Source organism: Lipotes vexillifer, unplaced genomic scaffold (assembly GCF_000442215.2).
Source record: "Lipotes vexillifer unplaced genomic scaffold, Lipotes_vexillifer_v1.1 scaffold90, whole genome shotgun sequence".
NCBI classification, from domain to species: domain Eukaryota; kingdom Metazoa; phylum Chordata; class Mammalia; order Artiodactyla; family Lipotidae; genus Lipotes; species Lipotes vexillifer.
Genome location: NW_006782310.1, coordinates 913,809 through 933,607, shown reverse-complemented (window position 1 = coordinate 933,607; position 19,799 = coordinate 913,809). Strand labels below are relative to the sequence as shown.

Genomic DNA, 19,799 nt, shown 5'->3' with positions numbered 1-19,799 from the left:
CCATGCTGACTGGTGTGAGGTGATACCTCATTGTAGTTTTGATTTGCATTTCTCTAATGATTAGTGATGTTGAGCATCCTTTCATGTGTTTGTTGGCAATCTGTATATCTTCTTTGGAGAAATGTCTATTTAGGTCTTCTGCCCATTTTTGGATTGGGTGGGTTGTTTGTTTTTTGATATTGAGCTGCATGAGCTGCTTGTAAATTTTGGAGATTAATCCTTTGTCAGTTGCTTCATTTGCAAATATTTTCTCCCATTCTGAGGGTTGTCTTTTCATCTTGTTTATGGTTTCCTTTGCTGTGCAAAAACTTTTAAGTTTCATTAGGTTCCATTTGTTTATTTTTGTTTTTCCATTTCTCTACGAGGTTCGTCAAAAAGGATCTTACTGTGATTTATGTCATGGAGTGTTTTGCCTATGTTTTCCTCTAAGACTTTTGTAGTGTCTGGCTTTACATATAGGTCTTTAATCCATTTTGAGTTTATTTTGTGTATGGTGTTAGGAAGTGTTCTAATTTCACTGTTTTACATGTAGCTGTCCAGTGTTTCCAGCACCACTTATTGAAGAGGCTGTCTTTTCACCATTGTATATTCTTGCCTCCTTTATCAAAGATAATGTGACTTGGGGCTTCCCTGGTGGCACAGTGGTTGAGAGTCTGCCTGCCGATGCAGGGGACGCGGGTTCGTGCCCCGGTCCGGGAAGATCCCACATGCCGCGGAGCAGCTGGGCCTGTGAGCCACGGCCGCTGAGCCTGCGCGTCCGGAGCTTGTGCTCCGCAACAGGAGAGGCCACAGCAGTGAGAGGCCCGCGTACCGCAAAAAAAAAAAAAAAAAAAAAAAAACGGGACCATATGTGCATGGGTTTATCTCTGGGCTTTCTATCCTGTTCCATTGATCTATATTTCTGTTTTTGTGCCAGCACCATACTGTCTTGATTACTGTAGCTTTGTAGTATAGTCTGAAGTCCAGGAGCCTGATTGCTCCTGCTCCGTTTTTCTTTCTCAAGATTGCTTTGATTATTGGGGGTCTTTTGTGTTTCCATGCAAATTGTGAAATTTTTTGTTCTAGTTTTGTTAAAATGCCATTGATAATTTGATAGGGATTGCATTGAATCTGTAGATTGCTTTGGGTAGTATAGTCATTTTCACAGTGTTGATTCTTCCAATCCAAGAACATGGAATATCTCTCCATCTGTTTGTATCATCTTTAATTTCTTTCATCAGTGTCTTACAGTTTTCTGCATACAGGTCTTTTGTCTCCTTAGGTAGGTTTATTCCTAGGTATTTTATTCTTTTTGTTGCAGTGGTTAATGGGAGTGTTTTCTAATTTCTCTTTCAGATTTTTCATCATTAGTGTATAGGAATGCAAGAGATTTCTGTGCATTAATTTTGTATCCTGCTACTTTACCAGTTTCATTGATTAGCTCTAGTAGTTTTCTGGTAGTATCTTTTGGATCCTGTATGTATAGTATCATGTCATGTGCAAACAGTGACAGTTTTACTTCTTTTCCAATTAGTATTCCTTTTATTTCTTTTTCTTCTCTGATTGCTATGGCTAAAACTTCCAAGACTATGTTGAATAATAGTGGTGAGAGTGGGCAGCCTTGTCTTGTTCCTGATCTTAGTGGAAATGGTTTCACCTTTTCACCATTGAGAACGATGTTGGCTGTGGGTTTGTCATATATGGCCTTTATTATGTTGAGGTAAGTTCCCTCTATGCCTACTTCTGGAGGGTTTTTATCATAAATGGATGTTAAATTTTGTCAGAAGCTTTTTCTGCATCTATTGAAATGATCATGTTTTCCTTCCTTCAGTTTGTTAATATGGTTTATCACACTGATTGATTTGTGTATATTGAAGAATCCTTGCATTCCTGGGATAAACCCCACTTGATCATGGTGTATGATGTTTTTAATGTGCTGTTGGATTCTGTTTGCTAGTATTTTGTTGAGGATTTTTTCATCTGTGTTCATCAGTGATATTGGCCTGTAGTATTCTTTTTTTGTGACATTTTTGCCTGTTTTTGGTATCAGAGTGATGGTGGACTTGTTGAATGAGTTTGGGAGTGTTCCTCCCTCTGCTATAGTTTGGAAGAGTTTGAGAAGGATAAGTTTTAGCTCTTCTCTAAATGTTTGATAGAATTTGCCTGTGAAGCCATCTGGTCCTGGGCTTTTTTTTGTTGGAAGATTTTTAATCACAGTTTCAGTTTCAGTGCTTGTGATTAGCCTGTTTATATTTTTTATTTCTTCCTGGTTCAGTCTTGGAAGGTTGTGCTTTTCTAAGAAGTTGTCCATTTCTTCCAGGTTGTCCATATTTTTGGCATAGAGTTGCTTGTAGTAATCTCCCATTATCCTTTGTATTTCTGCAGTGTCTATTGTTACTTCTCCTTTTTCATTTCTGATTCTTCTTTCTTTTTTTCTTGATGAGTCTGGCTAGTGGTTTATCAATTTTGTTTATCTTCTCAAAGAGCCAGCTTTTAGTTTTATTGATCTTTGCTATTGTTTCCTTCATTTCTTTTTCATTTATTTCTGATCTGATCTTAATGATATCTTTCCTTCTGCTAACTTTGGGGTTTTTTTGTTCTTCTTTCTGTAATTGCTTTAGGTGTAAGGTTAAGTTATTTATTTGAGGTGTTTCTTGAGGTAGGATTGTATTGCTATAAACTTCCCTCTTAGAACTGCTTTTGCTGCATGCCATAGGTTTTGGGTCATCGTGTTTTCATTGTCATTTGTTTCTAGGTATTTTTTGATTTCCTCTTTGATTTCTTCAGTGTTCTCTTGGTTGTTTAGTAGTGTATTGTTTACCCTCTATGTGTTTGTATTTTTTCCAGATTTTTTTCCTGTAATTGATATCTGGTCTCGTAGTGTTTTGGCTGGAAAAGATACTCAATACAATTTTAGTTTTCTTAAATTTACCAAGGCTTGATTTGTGACCCATGATATGATCTATCCTGGAGAATGTTCCATGAACACTTGAGAAGAATGTGTAATCTGCTGTTTTTGGATGGAATGTCCTATAAATGTGAATTAAGTCCATCTTGTTTAATGTATCATTTAAAGCTTGTGTTTCCTTATTTATTTTCATTTTGGATGATTTGTCCATTTGTGAAAGTGGGGTTTTAAAGTCCCCTACTATGATTGTGTTACTGTCAATTTCCCCTTTTATGGCTGTTAGCATTTGCCTTATGTATTGAGGTGCTCCTATGTTGGGTGCATAAATATTTACATTTGTTATATCTTCTTCTTGGATTGATCCCTTGATCATTACATAGTGTCCTTCTTTGTCTCTTGTAATAGTCTTTATTTTAAAGTCTATTTTGTCTGATACAAGAATTGCTACTCCAGCTTTCTTTTGATTTCCATTTGCATGGAACATCTTTTTCCATCCCCTCACTTTGAGTCTGTATGTGTCACTGGGTCTGTAGTGGGTCTCTTTTAGACACCATATGTACGGGTCTTGTTTTTTATCCATTTAGCCAGTCTGTGTCTTTTGGTTGGAGCATTTAATCCATTTACATATATGGTAGTTATTGATATGTATGTTCGTATTACCATTTTCTTAATTGTTTTGCGTTTGTTTGTCTTTTCCTTCTCTGTTTCCTGCCTAGAGAAGTTCCTTTAGCATTTTTTGTAGAGCTGGTTTGGTATGCTGAATTCTCTTAGCTTTTGCTTATCTGTAAAGTTTTTAATTTCTCCATCGAATCTGAATGAGATCCTTGCTGGGTAGAGTCTCTAATCTTGGTTGTAAGTTTTCCCCTTTCATCACTTTAAATATGTCCTGCTACTCCTTTCTGGCTTGTAGAGTTTCTGCTGGAAGATCAGCTGTTAATCTTATGGGGATTCCCTTGTATGTTAATTGTTGCTTTTCCCTTGCTGCTTTGAATATTTTTTCTTTGTATTTAATTTTTGATAGTTTGATTAATGTGTGTCTTGGCATGTTTCTCCTTGGATTTATCCTGTGTGGGACTCTCTGTGCTTCCTGGACTTGATTGACTGTTTTATTCCCCATATTAGGGAAGTTTTCAACTGTAATCTCATCAAATATTTTCTCAGTCCCTTTTTTATTCTCCTCTTCTTCTGGGACCCCTATAATTTGAATGTTGGTGCATTTAATGTTGTCCCAGAGGTCTCTGAGATTGTCCTCAGTTCTTTTCATTCTTTTTTCTGTATTCTGGTCTGCGGTAGTTATTGCCACTATTTTATTTTCTAGGTCACTTATCTCTTCTTCTGCCTAAGTTATTCTGCTGTTGATTCTTTCTAGAGAATTTTTAATTTCATTTATTGTGTTGTTCATCCTGGTTTGTTTGCTCTTTAATTCTTCTAGGTCCTTGTTAAACTTTTCTTGTATTTTCCCCATTCTATTTCCAAGATTTTGGATCATCTTTACTCTCATTACTCTAAATTCTTTTTCAGGTAGACTGCCTATTTCCTCTTCATTTGTTTGGGCTGTGGGTTGTTACCTTGTTTCTTCATTTGCTGTGTATTTCTCTGTCTTCTCATTTTGCTTAACTTACTGTGTTTGGGGTATACGTTTTGCAGGCTGCAGGTTCATAGTTCCCGTTGTTTTTGGTGTCTGCTCCCAGTGGGTAAGGTTCGTTCAGTGGGTTGTGTAGGCTTTTTGGTGGAGGGGACTGGTACCTATGTTCTTGTGGATGGGGCTGGATGTTGTCTTTCTGGTGGGCAGGATCATGTCTGGTGGTGTGTTTTGGGGTGTCGGTGAACTTATTTTGATTTTAGGCAGCCTCTCTGCTGATGGGTGGATTTGTGTTCCTGTCTTGCTAGTTGTTTGGCATACAGTGTCTAGCACTATAGCTTGCTGGTCATTGAGTGGAGCTGGGTCTTACCGTTGAGATGGAGGTCTCTGTGAGAGCTTTTGCCGTTTGATATTACGTGGAGCCGGGAGGTCTCTGGTGGACCAGTGTCCTGAACTTGGCTCTCCCACCTCAGAGGCATAGCCCTGATGCCTGGCTGGAGCACCAAGAGCCTTTCATCCACACGGCTCAGAAGAAAAGGGAGAGAAAGAAAAGAAAAGAAAGAAAAAAAATGAATAAATAAAATTTAATAGTTATTAAAATAGAAAACATTATTAAAAATAAAAAAAAGAAAGTAATTTAAAAAGAGAGAAAGAAAGAAGAGAGAAACCAAACGAAAAAGCAAATCCCCCATTGATAAGAAGTGCTAAAATGTATACCAAAAAAAAAAGGACAATCAGAACCCTAGGACAAATGGCAAAAGCAAAGCTATACAGACGAAATCACACAAAGAAGCATACACATACACACACAAAAAGAGAAAAAGGGAAAAAAAAACTCATATATATATATATATATATATGTAAAATAAAAAAGGAAGAGAGCAACCAAATCAATAAACAAATCCACCAATGATAATAAGCTCTAAAAACTAAACTCCGATAAACATAAAACCAGAAACAAATTAGACACAGAAAGCAAACACAGTTGCTTCCAAAGTCCATCGCCTCAATTTTGGGATGATTCGTTGTCTATTCATGTATTCCACAGATGCAGGGTACATCAAGTTGATTGTGGAGATTTAATCCTCTGCTCCTGAGGCTGCTGGGAGAGATTTCCCTTTCTCTTCTTTGTTCGCACAACTCCCAGGGGCTCAGCTTTGGATTTGGTCCGCCTGTGTGTGTACGTCGCCTGAGGGCGTCTGTTTGCCATACAGGATGGGGTTAAAGTGGCAGCTGATTAGGGGGCTCTGGCTCACTCAGGCCGGGGGGAGGGAGGGAGGGGTATGGAATGTGGGGCGAGCCTGCAGCGGCGTTGCAACAGCCTGAGGTGCACCATGTGTTCTCCCGGGGAAGTTGTCCCTGGATCATGGGACCCTGGCAGTAGCGAGCTGCACAGGCTCCTAGCAGGGGTGGTATGGATAGTGACCTGTGCTTGCACACAGGCTTCTTGGTGGCTACAGCAGCAGCCTTAGTGTTTCATGCCCCTCTCAGGGGTCTGTGCTGATAGCCACGGCTTGCGCCCATCTTTGGAGCTCGTTTAGGTGGTTGATGACTTTCTTATAATTAACTTTTGTAAGCATTAAATTGTGCTTTCATTACTTTACATGACTGTAAGTGAAATTACTGTGTTAATCGATTCTTTCCCATCTTTTTATTCCACATCTTTTCTATTTGTATATATTTTTTCTTTTTCTAAAAATTCAGTTGTAAAATCAGTGCCTGAATACATGGTCAGTGTCAAAATTTCGAACAGTACAGAAACATATAGACTAGAATTGAAAGTTTCTCTTTGTTTCCTTTACTATTGGAAAGCTGGTTTTTCTGTGTGTAATCAAACTTGTGTGTTGACTGGCTTTTCTGTGTATTTGCATACCCATATAACTTTAAACAAAAGAATATGTACACTTGTGATACATACTGTCAAATTGTTTTCCAAAATATTTCCATCATTTTATCATCCTGCTAGTAGTATGAAACTGCTTAGTGCTTGTAAGAGTAGATTGAAGCTGGCAAAGTATTTACTGTTTCTGGACAGAATTGTACAATGTATTCTAAAAGATTAAAAAAAATGTTTAAACCCTTATGTAGCCTCATAGTAATTCTTATTTTTGGAATTTATACAGAGGAATTAATTCAAAATATAAGAAGATCCATATAGTCAGAGCAGTTTATTGTAAGATTATGTTTAATAGAGAAAAATCAAATGGAGCTTTAATGTGAATTAAGCTACAACTCAGATTATTTTGTGGTCATTAAAATATATAAGCTTTTAAAATGTGTCACAATAGTGGGAAAATGCATCATAGCAAATATGTGCATATAGTAATATTGGTATAAATCATCCATATGAAAAAAATATTGATAGGAAATGCAGAAATGATAGAGTGGTGGAATTGTGGACTCCCTGTCTCCCAAGTTCTAATTTTTCAAATTTTCTGTTTATCTATAATGTCATACATATCTGAAATATGTGCATATGAACATGCATTTCAAGAAAATTTAATCTTAACCTTTTTAAAGAGCTGAATGACATTTGCTTTACTGAGAGGAAAGCAAAGATGCTTTTCATTAAACACTATTTATAATTATGAAATATTTTCCAGTGTGACTGAAGAAGTCTGAGTAATGAATTATGTTTTACCATGTTATAAACTTAGAAAGATACTTGAAATTTTCTCTTTTCTCTTCCTAGATGCCAAACTTGCGAATAGGGAGAAGGGAAAGTTTTGCTTCAAGGCAGTACGATGTAAGGAGGAAGAAGGTAAATTCATTTTACTGTCACACTTTCTTAAATGTTTATTTTGTATTTCATGCCAATGATATGATTAGTTTGTTCTCTCCTGTTTTTTAGTTGCTACACAGTCCTCAGAAAAATATACCTTTGCAGATATCATCTTTGGAAATGAACAGGTATGCGAACAAGCACAATAACGTTTGATTTTAAAAGTCACAGTCTGGAGTATCTTGACTGTTTTGGTAAAACTATTGCTTTAGTAATCCCCAAATTCTTTGGTGGATGAACATGTCAGCTTTGTTGGGTTTTGCAACTTGTCTTCATGCCCCAAAGCAAACAAAAATGCTATATGGAATATAGCATTTTAATTAGTTATTTAAATTTAACTTTCTTTTAGAGTGTAAGATACTCATGAAATAAGTTTAGTCCTTGGGGTTAAAGAAACAGGATTATGTGAAGGAACCTGTTTATTTGGGAATGTGGTCACAGTGGAACATACAGATGATAACCCTCTGGATTTGGGAGTATCACATGGTTCTGTGACCCAAATAATAAGCTGTTTTGTAATTTTAAATGTATTATTGACTAGGGCACTGATACTCCCAATAATTATATGTTAGAACCACCTTGAGAATGGTTTTCAAACTTTGAAATAATGTGCATGTAAGTCACCTGGGGATCTTGTTAAAATGTAAATTCTCAGTCAGTGGGACTGGATGAGACCTGGGGCTCTATTGCTAAAGCTTTGAGGTGATCTTGAGGTTATCAGTCTGCACTCTCTATTTTTTTTTAATTATTTATTTTATTTTTGGCTGTGTTGAGTCTTCATTGCTGCGCACGGGCTTTCTCTAGTTGCGGCGAGTGGGGGCTACTCTTTGTTGTGGTGCGTGGGGCTTCCCATTGCAGTGGCTTCTTGTTGTGGGGCACGGGCTCTAGGTGCGTGGGCTCTAGAGCGCAGGCTCAGTAGTTGTGGCGTGTAGGCTTAGTTGCTCTGCAGCAGGTGGGATCTTCCTGGACCAGGGCTCCAACCCATATCCCCTGCATTGGCAGGCGGATTCTTAACCACTGCGCCACCAGGGAAGCTCTGCACACTCTATTTTTTATCTAGAGAATTTTTATAAAAATGAAAGCTTTGCCGTCCCACCTCTAAAGCTCTGGCTCATACTTTGGGTAGAGTTTGGGAATACACATTTTCATCCAGCTCTGCAGATAATCTGAAGAGGTGATTTGGGGACCTGCTTTGAAAAATACGGACCAAATTCCCTGTCGTTTTGTGCTGTTACTAGTATTTCTTTGTGTTCTTCTCCTTGATAATTCCAAACATACTTAGACTTTTGTATTGTGCTTATCATTTGCCTTCATCTGACCCACTCTTTGTACTATGTTTTGGCCATTTGAGGAAGCAGCTATTTAGAAATATCCCAGAGCACCAAAAGTCCAGTAATTCCAGAATGAGTATGACTTTTGGACACTGTGCTTCCTTGCTTCCTGAATGGTTGAATTTTAGCTTTTAGGACTTCAGTTGTTTGTTTTGTTTGTGTCTTTTTAAAAACATTCCCTAGAAACATCATCAGGACCCTTAAATTATATTAAGGTTGTAATTTTTATTATATTTATTGTTAATAATTTTGTATACGAGCACTGCAGATGGCATAAACAAAGACGTTTTCCCTTTTGATGAATCTGAGTAAATAGAACTTACCAGGCACTACACGTTGATGATATAACTATGTGGACAATGGTTTACCAGAAAAAGTTCATGTCTAAGGGGGAAAATATATGTATTTATTAATATTTAATAATTAGCTTGAAGCTTAACAGCTATATAATATAGTTTATAATGCAGGAAATTGTTAAGTGTAGAGATTTTACTATGAAACACAGTAGTCATTAATTAAGGGAAATTCTGTAGTTCTGTTTAAAAATCTTTTCTCTTGTTCTCTCCCTTCAAGTATAAAAGCCAGGTTAGGGCTTCCCTGGTGGCGCAGTGCTTGGGAGTCCGCCTGCCGATGCAGGAGACGCGGGTTCGTGCCCCGTTTCGGGAGGATCCCACGTGCCGCGGAGCGGCTGGGCCCGTGAGCCATGGCCGCTGGGCCTGCGTGTCCGGAGCCTGTGCTCCGCAAATGGGAGAGGCCACAACAGTGAGAGGCCCGCATAACGCAAGAAAAAAAAAAAAAAAAAAAAAAAAAAAAAGCCAGGTTAATGCCAGTGGCTTCATTAGTTCTGTTTCATTGGATATCACTTAGTCTTCCAAGTATTTGAATGGGAAATATTTGTTATTTTTAATAGTTAAAAAAATCATAATTTCCTTTTAACAATTTACTTTTTAAAAAATTGAAGTAGAGTTAATTTACGATGTTGTATTGGTTTCACGTGTACAGTAAAATGATTCAGTTATACATATATATGTCGTTTGTCAGATGCTCAACAATTCACTTTTTATTCATTTTCTTAGAGATATCCATTTACCCTCCCTGGATACTTAGAAGGTTAAAGCCAGTGCCATGGAAGTGTAGATTTATGAATTTGAGCTTCAAACTTTAAGATTCAGGGTAATTTGTGCCAAATATTTTAGGTATTCAAGTCTTAGGGTGGCCTCCTTGTATTCAACCAAATTGATAAGAAATTACTGAATAAGCCTTTTGAGTATATGTAAGTTGTAGAAATATAAATTTTGGCAGGGTATATCTAATTGAAAACACATACAAACGATTTTCTTTTAACAGATAGTAAGTTCAGCAAGCCCATGTGCAGACTTCTTTTATCGAAGTTTATCCTCTGAATTGAAGAAACCACAAGCCCAGTCTTCTCTGCATACAGAAAAACAGTCAATAGAGGACACTATGAGATTAATTCAGAAGTGCAATGAGGTGGATTTGAATATTGTTGTATTGTGGAAGGTATGTGTTGTTAAATTATTTCAGCAAGCCTCACTTATACTTGATTCTTAAGCTGAAGAGTAAATGTAAGCTGCTTTTTATATTTTCTCTGCTTAAATTTTCCAATTTGAATATTGAAGTAGTTTTATAAGTTTTTCAACAGTTCCAAAATAACTTTTTTTTTGTTTTGCCTAAAGGGAAGAATTCATTCAAATTAGATGACTTTATTCTGTGTTACATATTACTTGTAAGAGGTACTGAGAATATTGTAGACATGATAAGCTCCATGAAAGCAAAAATGCTGTTATTAAACTCTTTATTGTGAGCATTTTCAAACTCTGAAAAAGGAAAAATAGCACTATGAACCTCTTAAGTACCCATTACTTATGCTCCAACAGCGACTAATTTGCTGCTGTTCATTTTCACCTATTTCTTTACTTTGTTTTCTTTTATTTTTACCTTCCTTTATTTTTTAGCTGCAGTATATATTTTTTAATGACATATTTCATCTGCTTTTATGTGTACTTCTAGCAGATGAGGACTTTCTTGTTTAATATAACCCCACCATATTACTATCTCACCCAAATTAACAGTAATTCTTTACAATTATCTAATTGTTGGTCTGTGTTGAAATTTTTCAGATTATTTGAAAATATTTTAATTAAAAAAAATCAGGTTCAACTAAGATTTGCACATACACATGGCAGACCAGAATGAGGTTCTTTAGGCATTGGTCTTCCCTAAAGTTAACTATAATGCAGAAGAGGTTTATTTTTCACAGTGCACCCTTTTGTATCTTAAGTATATATCTTTTTTTTTTTCCACTGTAGAAATGATTCTGCAGTGAAATTTAGGATCTTGCCCAGGGATATTCACCTGAACTTTGTGAGGAGGTTTGATTTTGTATTGTCTGATATAAGGCCTAACATGGAGATATGCTCATAGTAGATGATTAGAACATGTTATTTTAAATTGATTCAGATGTTCTAAAGTGTTCTCTTTACTAAACTGCACACTTTTAAGTAAACTTTCTTGAAACCAAGCTGGCTTTACATGAATTTCAATAAAACTGCTTAAGCAAATTGATAACTTTTGTTGACTATAGAAGGTGAAGGTGTTTAATGTTAAAAAGATAAGTTACATGTTATTAGTTTGAAATCAAATGTTCTTGGAGCTTAGAATCAAGAGAATCCTGGGCTTCCCTGGTGGTGCAGTGGTTGAGAGTCCGCCTGCCGATGCAGGGGACACGGGTTCGTGCCCCGGTCCGGGAGGATCCCACATGCCGCGGAGAAGCTGAGCCTGTGCGTCCGGAGCCTGTGCTCTGCAACAGGAGAGGCCACAGCAGTGAGAGGCCCGCGTACTGCAAAAAAAAAAAAAAGAGAATTCTGTTTTCAGGCTCAGTAGCATTGCCTCTTAATGTAAATCACCCATCCATTAAATGTATGGTAGACCTTTAGCATTTGTAGCTATCACTCCACAGATTCCTGCCATGTAACAATTTGTAATATTCGTGAGACAAGATTTTGAGTTATGTGTGCTGTATTCTGTACTCATCGTTGAGCCCACAGTAACCTTGGTGGGGGCGGGGCGGCCAGGGGTTATCTTTCAAAAAAATCACCCTGAATAAAAACTAATTACTAGTATTGCTGATCATCATTGAAGAAGAAGAAAACTACCCAAGATTATGATACTCCTTAGTTAGAAAATGGAAGTTTGAATAGATTACAGGATGGGATATTAAGTTTGGTAGGGGCTAGTAGCTATGATAAGTTTATTATTCAACTCATTTGAGGAAGTGACTAGTAGATTTTCTTCAGTGAAGACTCTAGATAGTGCACAAAGGACCCCCTTGAATGGAAGAAAACTTGACAAGTCATTTAAGTTGTGGAGTTGATGCATAGGGAACATAGTACTGTAAAAAATTATGATTCAGGAGAAAACTAAGACCTTGGACAACATTTTTGTAAAAAAAATTAGTTGGTAAGGGGGTATAGTATAACTTATAACCAATCTTAACCAAAAATAAAGGTTTGTTTTGAAAAACTAAGACTTTGTACAGGAAAGAGAATGCATTATAGGGTTATGCATGGCTATGGGTGACTTTTGTTTGGTCCTTGAGACCATTGGAAAAGATGTGTGACCTGTCTCAGGATGTTATCTATCAGTTGTCATCCTCTCTTGATTAAAGGTCACCCCATCAAGTATTTAACTCCTCCTGCATTTCTGGGTTGTGCATGGATGGGTGCTGAACAGGTCCTGGGCCTGCCTCTGCCTTAGTGCAGCAGTTCAAGTGTGATCCCTGGATGGCAAATTGTCACTCATGATAAGTATAGAAATTGAAAATAAACATTTAGGAATGTTTATAGCATTCTGACTGAATAATTTTGAATGTGTTGAATCTAATAGTAAAAGAAATTGGGCTTATCAAAAAAAAATTAAGCATCTGTATTTGCACAGTGTGACAGTACCAGTATATCAGAGCCATTTACAGATTTTATTTTCTCCAACACAGAAGAAGTTCAAGAAGAAAAGTTACGTGCTGGAGTAAGTGTTTTAATTTAGATGAGATCAGTTCATTGTATAGGAAGAAAAAAAGCCTTTTTTTTTTCCTTTTAAGCATATGTATCAATACTTAAATTTAAGATCTCCAAGGACATGGCATTTCCACTTCTAGGATCTATGATTGTACTCACTGATTTTGCTGCACTATATGATAAACCCTGGTGCATTTCAGAAGCAAGACGATAAGAAAAAGCCTTGAGACTTCCCTGGTGGCTCAGTGGTTGAGAATCCGCCTGCCAATGTAGGGACATGGGTTCGAGCCCTGGTCTGGGAAGATCCCACGTGCCGTGGAGCAATTAAGCCCACGAGCCACAACTACTGAAGCCTGTGAGCCACAACTACTGAAGCCCGTGTGCCTAGAGCCTGTGCTCCGCAACAAGAGAAGCCCCTGCAGTGAGAAGCTCATGCACCGCAACGAAGAGTAGGCCCCACTTGCCACAACTAGAGAAAGCCTGCACATAGCAACGAAGACCCAACACAGCCAAAAATAAATAAATATATTTTAAAAAAAGAAAAAGAAAAAGCCTTTTGCCTGTATATTGGCAGTCCAGTAAAGAAAAAAACTTGTGTTATGGTATGGCACTGTTCTTTTGGACTAGTTTCTTAAGCGCTCTAGAGAAAATTGGAAAAGATTTCAAGAAGTGTCTCTCACGTATCCAGGCCAACTGTTTTATATTGAGGCAGAGCAGATTTTGACAGATACTTAATTGATTGAATGAATGAACAAAAGTAGAAATGTTGACACAGCCATGAGTGTTGGTAATTGATAGATATTAGCCATAATACCTCTGCTTTCCATCAGATATTGCATTGGTTACTTTTGAGGTTACTGCCAAGCAGGCTAACATTTTTGTGCTTTGTACTTCCTAGGCATACGTAGTGGAAGACAGTAAGCAGCTTATTTTGGAAGGTCAGCACCATGTTGTTCTTCGCACTATAGGAAAAGAAGCTTTTTCATATCCTCAGAAACAGGTAATGACAGAGTTTGCTTTGGGGCCTTCCTGTGAACTTGTGGGGTTTTTTGTTTGGTTGTTTTTTGTGTTTTTGAAGGTGTCTGGTTTGTGCAAGCTTTTATATTGGAATTTGAGTTGGGGCTTGGTGGCAGAAAGCTGATTAAAATTAGAAATGAACATAAATTGATTTTAAAATTCACTAGCACTTCATAAGAGTATTGAGATGCATTTGTGATCTTGGGGTTTCCTAAGATATATTCTTTATTGAATCTAGAACTCACAGTTAGCTTGAGAGGAAGGGAACCATATTCTTTATATTATCTTGTTTGTTGTTTAACAGGCCCATACCACTGCAGAACTCTATGGGGCTTATCATACAGTGTAAAGGATGGCCTCTGGAGTTGTGCAGAAGCTGGTAGTACTGTTTATTTTCTTACTTTTCCTAAAATACTGTTTAATCTTACCAAAAGTTCTCATAATATGTGTAAATATTTAAACCCAAATCTGTTTCTTATTTTAAGAAAATTGTTTTTCTCAAACTGATTTGATTAGTTAAAAAAGTCCCAAGTTTTTAGGGAGGGTGGGAGGGAGGGAGACAAAGAGGGAAGAGATATGGGAACATATGTATATGTATAACTGATTCACTCTGTTATAAAGCAGAAACTAACACACCATTGTAAAGCAATTATACCCCAATAAAGATGTTAAAAAAAAAAAAGTCCCAAGTTTTAATTGCAAATTGTCATATTTTGATAATTTCAAACATCTCAAGGCAAGATTTTTCTCTTAGAAAATGAAACAAAGTGATTTCTATAAAATTCACTCAAGTTGTAGTCCCATTTTTCTAAAATACTGTGTAGGGCATATCCTTTTTTTCCTCTGTATTTCACCTTTGAAATACTTTATATTCTCTTTATATGATTAACTGAGTTGGGAGATGCAGCATGTTCATCATACTAAGAATAATATATTTGGAGCCCAGAGACATTTAGATTGATGGCCTAGTGCAAGTTACTCGCATAATTTGATAAACTTTTAGCTTACATATAAAACAGGGGTAATAGTACTTTATACCTTGCCTCTCTTGTGATGGGACTGTCTGTCATAAGGTTGAATCAAACCCTTATTATAAAACTACTGTACAAATTGTCCAGCACTCATTGCAAAAATACCTGTTGTTGTTTTTAAGCTAGAAGAGAGGGAAGCTCTTCTAAATATTCCCTCAGTAAACTAGCTTCAGGTTTTTGGTATCCTTTTCTGGCCGTTGTTCGTGTGTTTTCCTCCTGGTAAGTGGTATGTAGAGATTCATTTAGTATAATTTAGAAGTCTCAAATAACAGCTTGTTTTTCTTAGATGATTAGATTATAATAAACAATAGTGCATTTTTTGAACTTCTTATTAAAGTGTAACGTAAATGCAGAATAGTGACTAGGTCATTGACTCTTCACAAATTGAAGAACCCTTCAATATAAGGAGGACCCAGATCAAGAAAGAGAGAACATGACCCGCACCCAGAAGTTTTGCTCCTGATCGCTTCCAGGCACAAATCTTCCCTCCTCCAGAGTAAACCTCTAGTCACTTTTCTCTCACTCATAAGTCAAAAGCAGTTTTAATTCTTGCTTTGGCAGCTGTATAAATCAAGGGTCAGCAAACTTTTTCTGAGAAAGGCCAGATGGTAAATATTTTAGACTTTGCTGGCTCAGAGTCTTTGTCAGAATTAGTCATCTGTGTTGTTTGGAGTCCAAAAGCAACCATAGCCAGTGTGTAAACAAATAGATGTGGCTCTGTTTCCATAAAACTTTCTTTACATAAAGAGGAGGCAGGCTGAATTTGGCCCATGGGCTGTAGTTTGCCAGTCCTTGGTGTAGATCAGAATCCAGCTAGGCTAGCAGGAAATTAAAAAATCAAAATTTTCTGGACAGTGAAGGAAAATGGAGAAAAAAATTACCAAGAAAGAAATAATAATACTAGAAGTGGGACATGATTGTCTATTTTCGTTTAGACGATAATAATATTTATTGAAATGTTTACAGTGTGCCTCACACTAGCTATATTGAGACTTTTACATGTATGTTAACCTTCAGTTAATATAGTTGAGGCACGATAATCTGTAAAAACTCAGGAAGCTATTTTCAAAAATGACTCTTTAAGGCAATTTTAGTTTCTCAGCTATTAAAACAGATGCTATACAATTGAATATCTATAGCCTAAGTACTAAGCAATTTTATTAGATGAGAACCACAGCAACTTTTGAAATTATTATTATTGTAAACCCCTTTTTTACATATGAGGAAATTGTCTTAAAGTATTAAATAACTTATCCAGGATCACAGAGCTAATATGTGAGGTTGCTGGATTTCAAGTCTAACCCCAGCACATAATAAATAGAGAATGAATAAATGATTACAGATCCTAGTTCTTTTATCCTAGGTTGTATGTATTGCATATGATTTCAACTGTTAGTTTGTTAGTTTTTACAGCAGAAAAAGTATTGTTCATGCTTTACTTTATCTCTATTGGTTTTAACTTTTTAGTTTATGTGCTATACTTTATTTTAACAAGGCAGTGTTTTTATTGTCATATATTTTTTCTTTTCTCAGGAGCCACCAGAAATGGAACTATTAAAATTTTTCAGGCCAGAAAACACTACAGTTTCCTCAAGACCATCAGTAGAGCAGCTTTCTAATCTCATTAGAACGAGTCTTCACTATCCAGAATCATTTAGTCATCCTTTTCATCAAAAAAGGTTTGAGATGTATTTTTGTTAACATTTTTCTACAATATACACACCTGTGCATGCATGCACACACAGACATACACACATTTATTAATAGCATTAACCCAGATATTGAAGAAACAATTTAGAATACTATTGAGTCTGTAGAAATTGCCCTTAAGTAATTTACCCTTTACTATGATTACTATATGTTGCTGCTGTAATTAAAAGATGGATATTTCCTCAGCCAGTTAGTTGTCAAAAGTTTTCTTTTGGGGCTTCCCTGGTGGCGCAGTGGTTGAGAGTCCGCCTGCCGATGCAGAGGACACGGGTTCGTGCCTCGGTCCGGGAAGATCCCACATGCCGTGGAGCAGCTAGGCCCGTGAGCCGTGGCCGCTGAGCCTGCGCGTCCGGAGCCTGTGCTCCGCAACAGGAGAGGCCACAACAGTGAGAGGCCTGCATACCACCAAAAAAAGAAAAGTTTTCTTTTAATGAGCAGGTTTATCATTAAGTCAAAAAGAAGGAAAAAATACCGTCATCTTGTTTTTGTTTTAAGTACAGAAATTAAATCTAAGACATGACTATAGTATAGACTCGTCAAACAGTTTAAATTTAGACAGCATCATTTACTTAAGATTTATTAAGTATTAAACTTTTGGGGGACTGATGTATTTATAACTTTGGTAAATAGCCTGATTATATAAACTTAAGGTTCTAAAATAAAGAGTCCTAAGTCAGATGACACTTCAAAAAGTGGCTGGTTGGGCTTCCCTGGTGGCGCAGTGGTTGAGAGTCCGCCTGCTGATGCAGGGGACACGGGTTCATGCCCCGATCTGGGAAGATCCCACATGCTGCGGAGCAGCTGGGCCCATGAGCCATGGCTGCTGAGCCTGCGCATCCGGAGCCTGTGCTCCGCAACGGGAGAGGCCACAACAGTGAGAGGCCCGCGTACCGCAAAAAAAAAAAAAAAAAGGCTGGTTTACAGATATAAAAGAAGATGGAGAGAAGTCTGTTAGAGTCGGTCTGTGAATTATAACTGAAGGTATAAATTTTGGTGAAGTCACCTTGGATAGAGGTAGGGATGGGGTGGGATAGAACAAAAGAGAATGGTGACCTATAGAACAGTGGTGTTTGAGAGACGAGCTAAGGAAAAAGTCCACGAAGAAGACTGATTGGGAAGTAGCAATCACAATTAGGAAGAAAAGACCAATGAGGAGAAAGTGTCATCACAATGGTGGAGTGAGAACAGTTCAAGGAGGGAGAGCAGTTAACAGTTTTAAATGCTGCAGAAAAGTCGTTCATTGGCTCTGACAGTAAAGAAATTGCTCATGCTTTTGAGAAGAATGTTATTATGTAGTGGGGGTGGAAGCATGATATAGTAGGTTGAGGAGAAATGGGAGGAAGTAAGTAAAGATACTCGTTTAGACCACCCTTTCAAGAAGCTGGGCTATGAACGGGGATCAGGGAATAGCCATGCAATATTATTGTTTTACTAGGTAAGATATGGATGTATTTATGGTCTTGAAGGAAATGATGGGATACAGGAAGGGCAACAGAATCCTTAATAGATGGAAAGATACACCAAAGAGTGGCAGGATTAACTTCGGACTGAAGAACGGACCTCCTTACTATGGAAATGGGGAAAGATGAAAGTAGGGAGAAATTTTAACAAGTTTACACATTATTGGAATGCCTCCATTTTTCGGGAGTTTATAGAAGCATGGTTAAGTACTCAGAGTAATCTAGGAAATAAGAGAATAAAAGGTAGAGAATTTTTAAAAGTGAAATTTGAGAACAACTACTGAGAGGAATCAGGAGCTGGCCAAGGACACACAGAAGGAGTGCTGGGCAAAATTAAGATGTTGACTTAGCATCGGAAATATTTAAAAAGTAGCTTAAATGGTGCTAACCATTTTTAAACCCTTTTATCGTGAGATATAACACACAGAAAAGTGCTCAAAAATGAAAACGTGTGGCCATAGTGATTATTTTTCACAAAACTAATACCCAAATAATCACATCTAGGGAAGAAATTAGAATATTGCTAGCAATCTCAGAAGCCCCCTGTGTACTCCCTTCCAGTCACTCCCCCGTCCATCCCCAGTATTAGCAGTCGTTTCTTTGCTCCTCTTTATAATTTTCCAACCAAGTGTTACATATCTGTATTTTGATTGTCATGGTTTTTTAAAAAAATATATAATTATTTATTTATTGGCTGCGTTGGGTCTTCGTTGCTCTGTGTGGGCTTTCTCTAGTTGTGGCGAGCAAGGGCTACTCTCCGTTGCGGTACGCGGGCTTCTCATTGTGGTGCCTTCTCTTGTTGTGGAGCACGGGCTCTAGGCCCGTGGGCTTCAGTAGTTGTGGGTCGCGGGCTCTAGAGTGCAGGCTTGGTAGTTGTGGCGCATGGGCTTAGTTGCTCCGTGGCATGTGGGATCTTCCTGGACCGGGGCTCGAACCCGTGTCCCCCGCATTGGCAGGTGGATTCTCAACCACTGCACCACCAGGGAAGTCCTGTGGGTTTTTTTGAACTTTATTTATGAATGGAATTATACAGAGTATATTCTTGTTACGTCCAGTTTCTTTCACTTAATATTATGTTATTCATCAGCCATTGACGAAGCTGTGGAATTTTCATTGCCAAATGAATATGTTTGAACATATTAGAATTAGTTTATCTGCTCTATTGTTGATGGACTTTTGGATTATTTTCATATTTCAACTTTCTGCTCTTGAATATTCTTGTATATATCTCCTGGTGCATGTGTGTTTGCTCCCCTCTTTTTTTTCCACATTTATCTAGGAGTTTTTTCAAAGTAGTTTTACTAATTCGTATATTGCACTAGTAGTGTTTGGGAGTTCCCTCTGCTCATAACCTTCAGCAACACTTTCTGTTGTCACGCTTTTAAAGATTTTAGCCATTTAAGTTATTTTTAAATACTTTTGGTCTTAAATCTTTGTCTAGGTCTTAATTGCTCAGTACTCATTCTGTATGCCTTTGACTGACAGAGGCACACTGGGGTCACCTGGGGAAATTTAAGAAATACAGATGCTTTGGTCCTGCTCCCAGAGATTCTGATTTGATTGGCTGAAGGTTGGGGGCTGGACATCTAGATTACCTAAAGTTCTCCAGGTGATTCTAATGTACAGCCAAAGCTGAGGAAAAATTTGTTTTATCCCTAGTGAACCTGCCTTCCCACTCTTCCATAGATAGTTTTGATTCCATAATGTTTCATTTTAACCCACCGTTCTACTTTGTCCCTGTTTATCAAACCTGTCCTGCTTCACATACTTCCTGAATATCTTAAATGCCATGGTGCTGCTTAGTGGTTGAAACCCTGGGTATGCCTTAGAGGCTGGGATATGTAGGACTTCTCCATGTGCTTCTGTTAGGGTAAAAAGCATCATAGACTCTAGGCAGTTCAGGGAAGTATGTGAAACAAGACAGTTTTGATCAAACTAAAAGGAGAGCAGTGGGCTAAAATAAAG

At 37.6% G+C, this 19,799-nt stretch overlaps 1 protein-coding gene across 3 annotated transcripts in view; it reads left to right on the top strand.

Annotated features, from left to right (window-relative positions):
- TRAPPC8 (trafficking protein particle complex subunit 8) overlaps positions 1-19,799 on the top strand; it is a 92,270-nt gene that overhangs the window by 67,720 nt on the left and 4,751 nt on the right. For all 3 annotated transcript variants that reach the window (XM_007455161.1, XM_007455162.1, XM_007455163.1), the window contains exons 23-27: positions 7,162-7,230; positions 7,321-7,379; positions 9,930-10,103; positions 13,515-13,616; positions 16,198-16,343. In XM_007455161.1, coding sequence (XP_007455223.1) covers positions 7,162-7,230; positions 7,321-7,379; positions 9,930-10,103; positions 13,515-13,616; positions 16,198-16,343 — 550 coding nt within the window. The remainder of the gene's footprint in view (positions 1-7,161; positions 7,231-7,320; positions 7,380-9,929; positions 10,104-13,514; positions 13,617-16,197; positions 16,344-19,799) is intronic.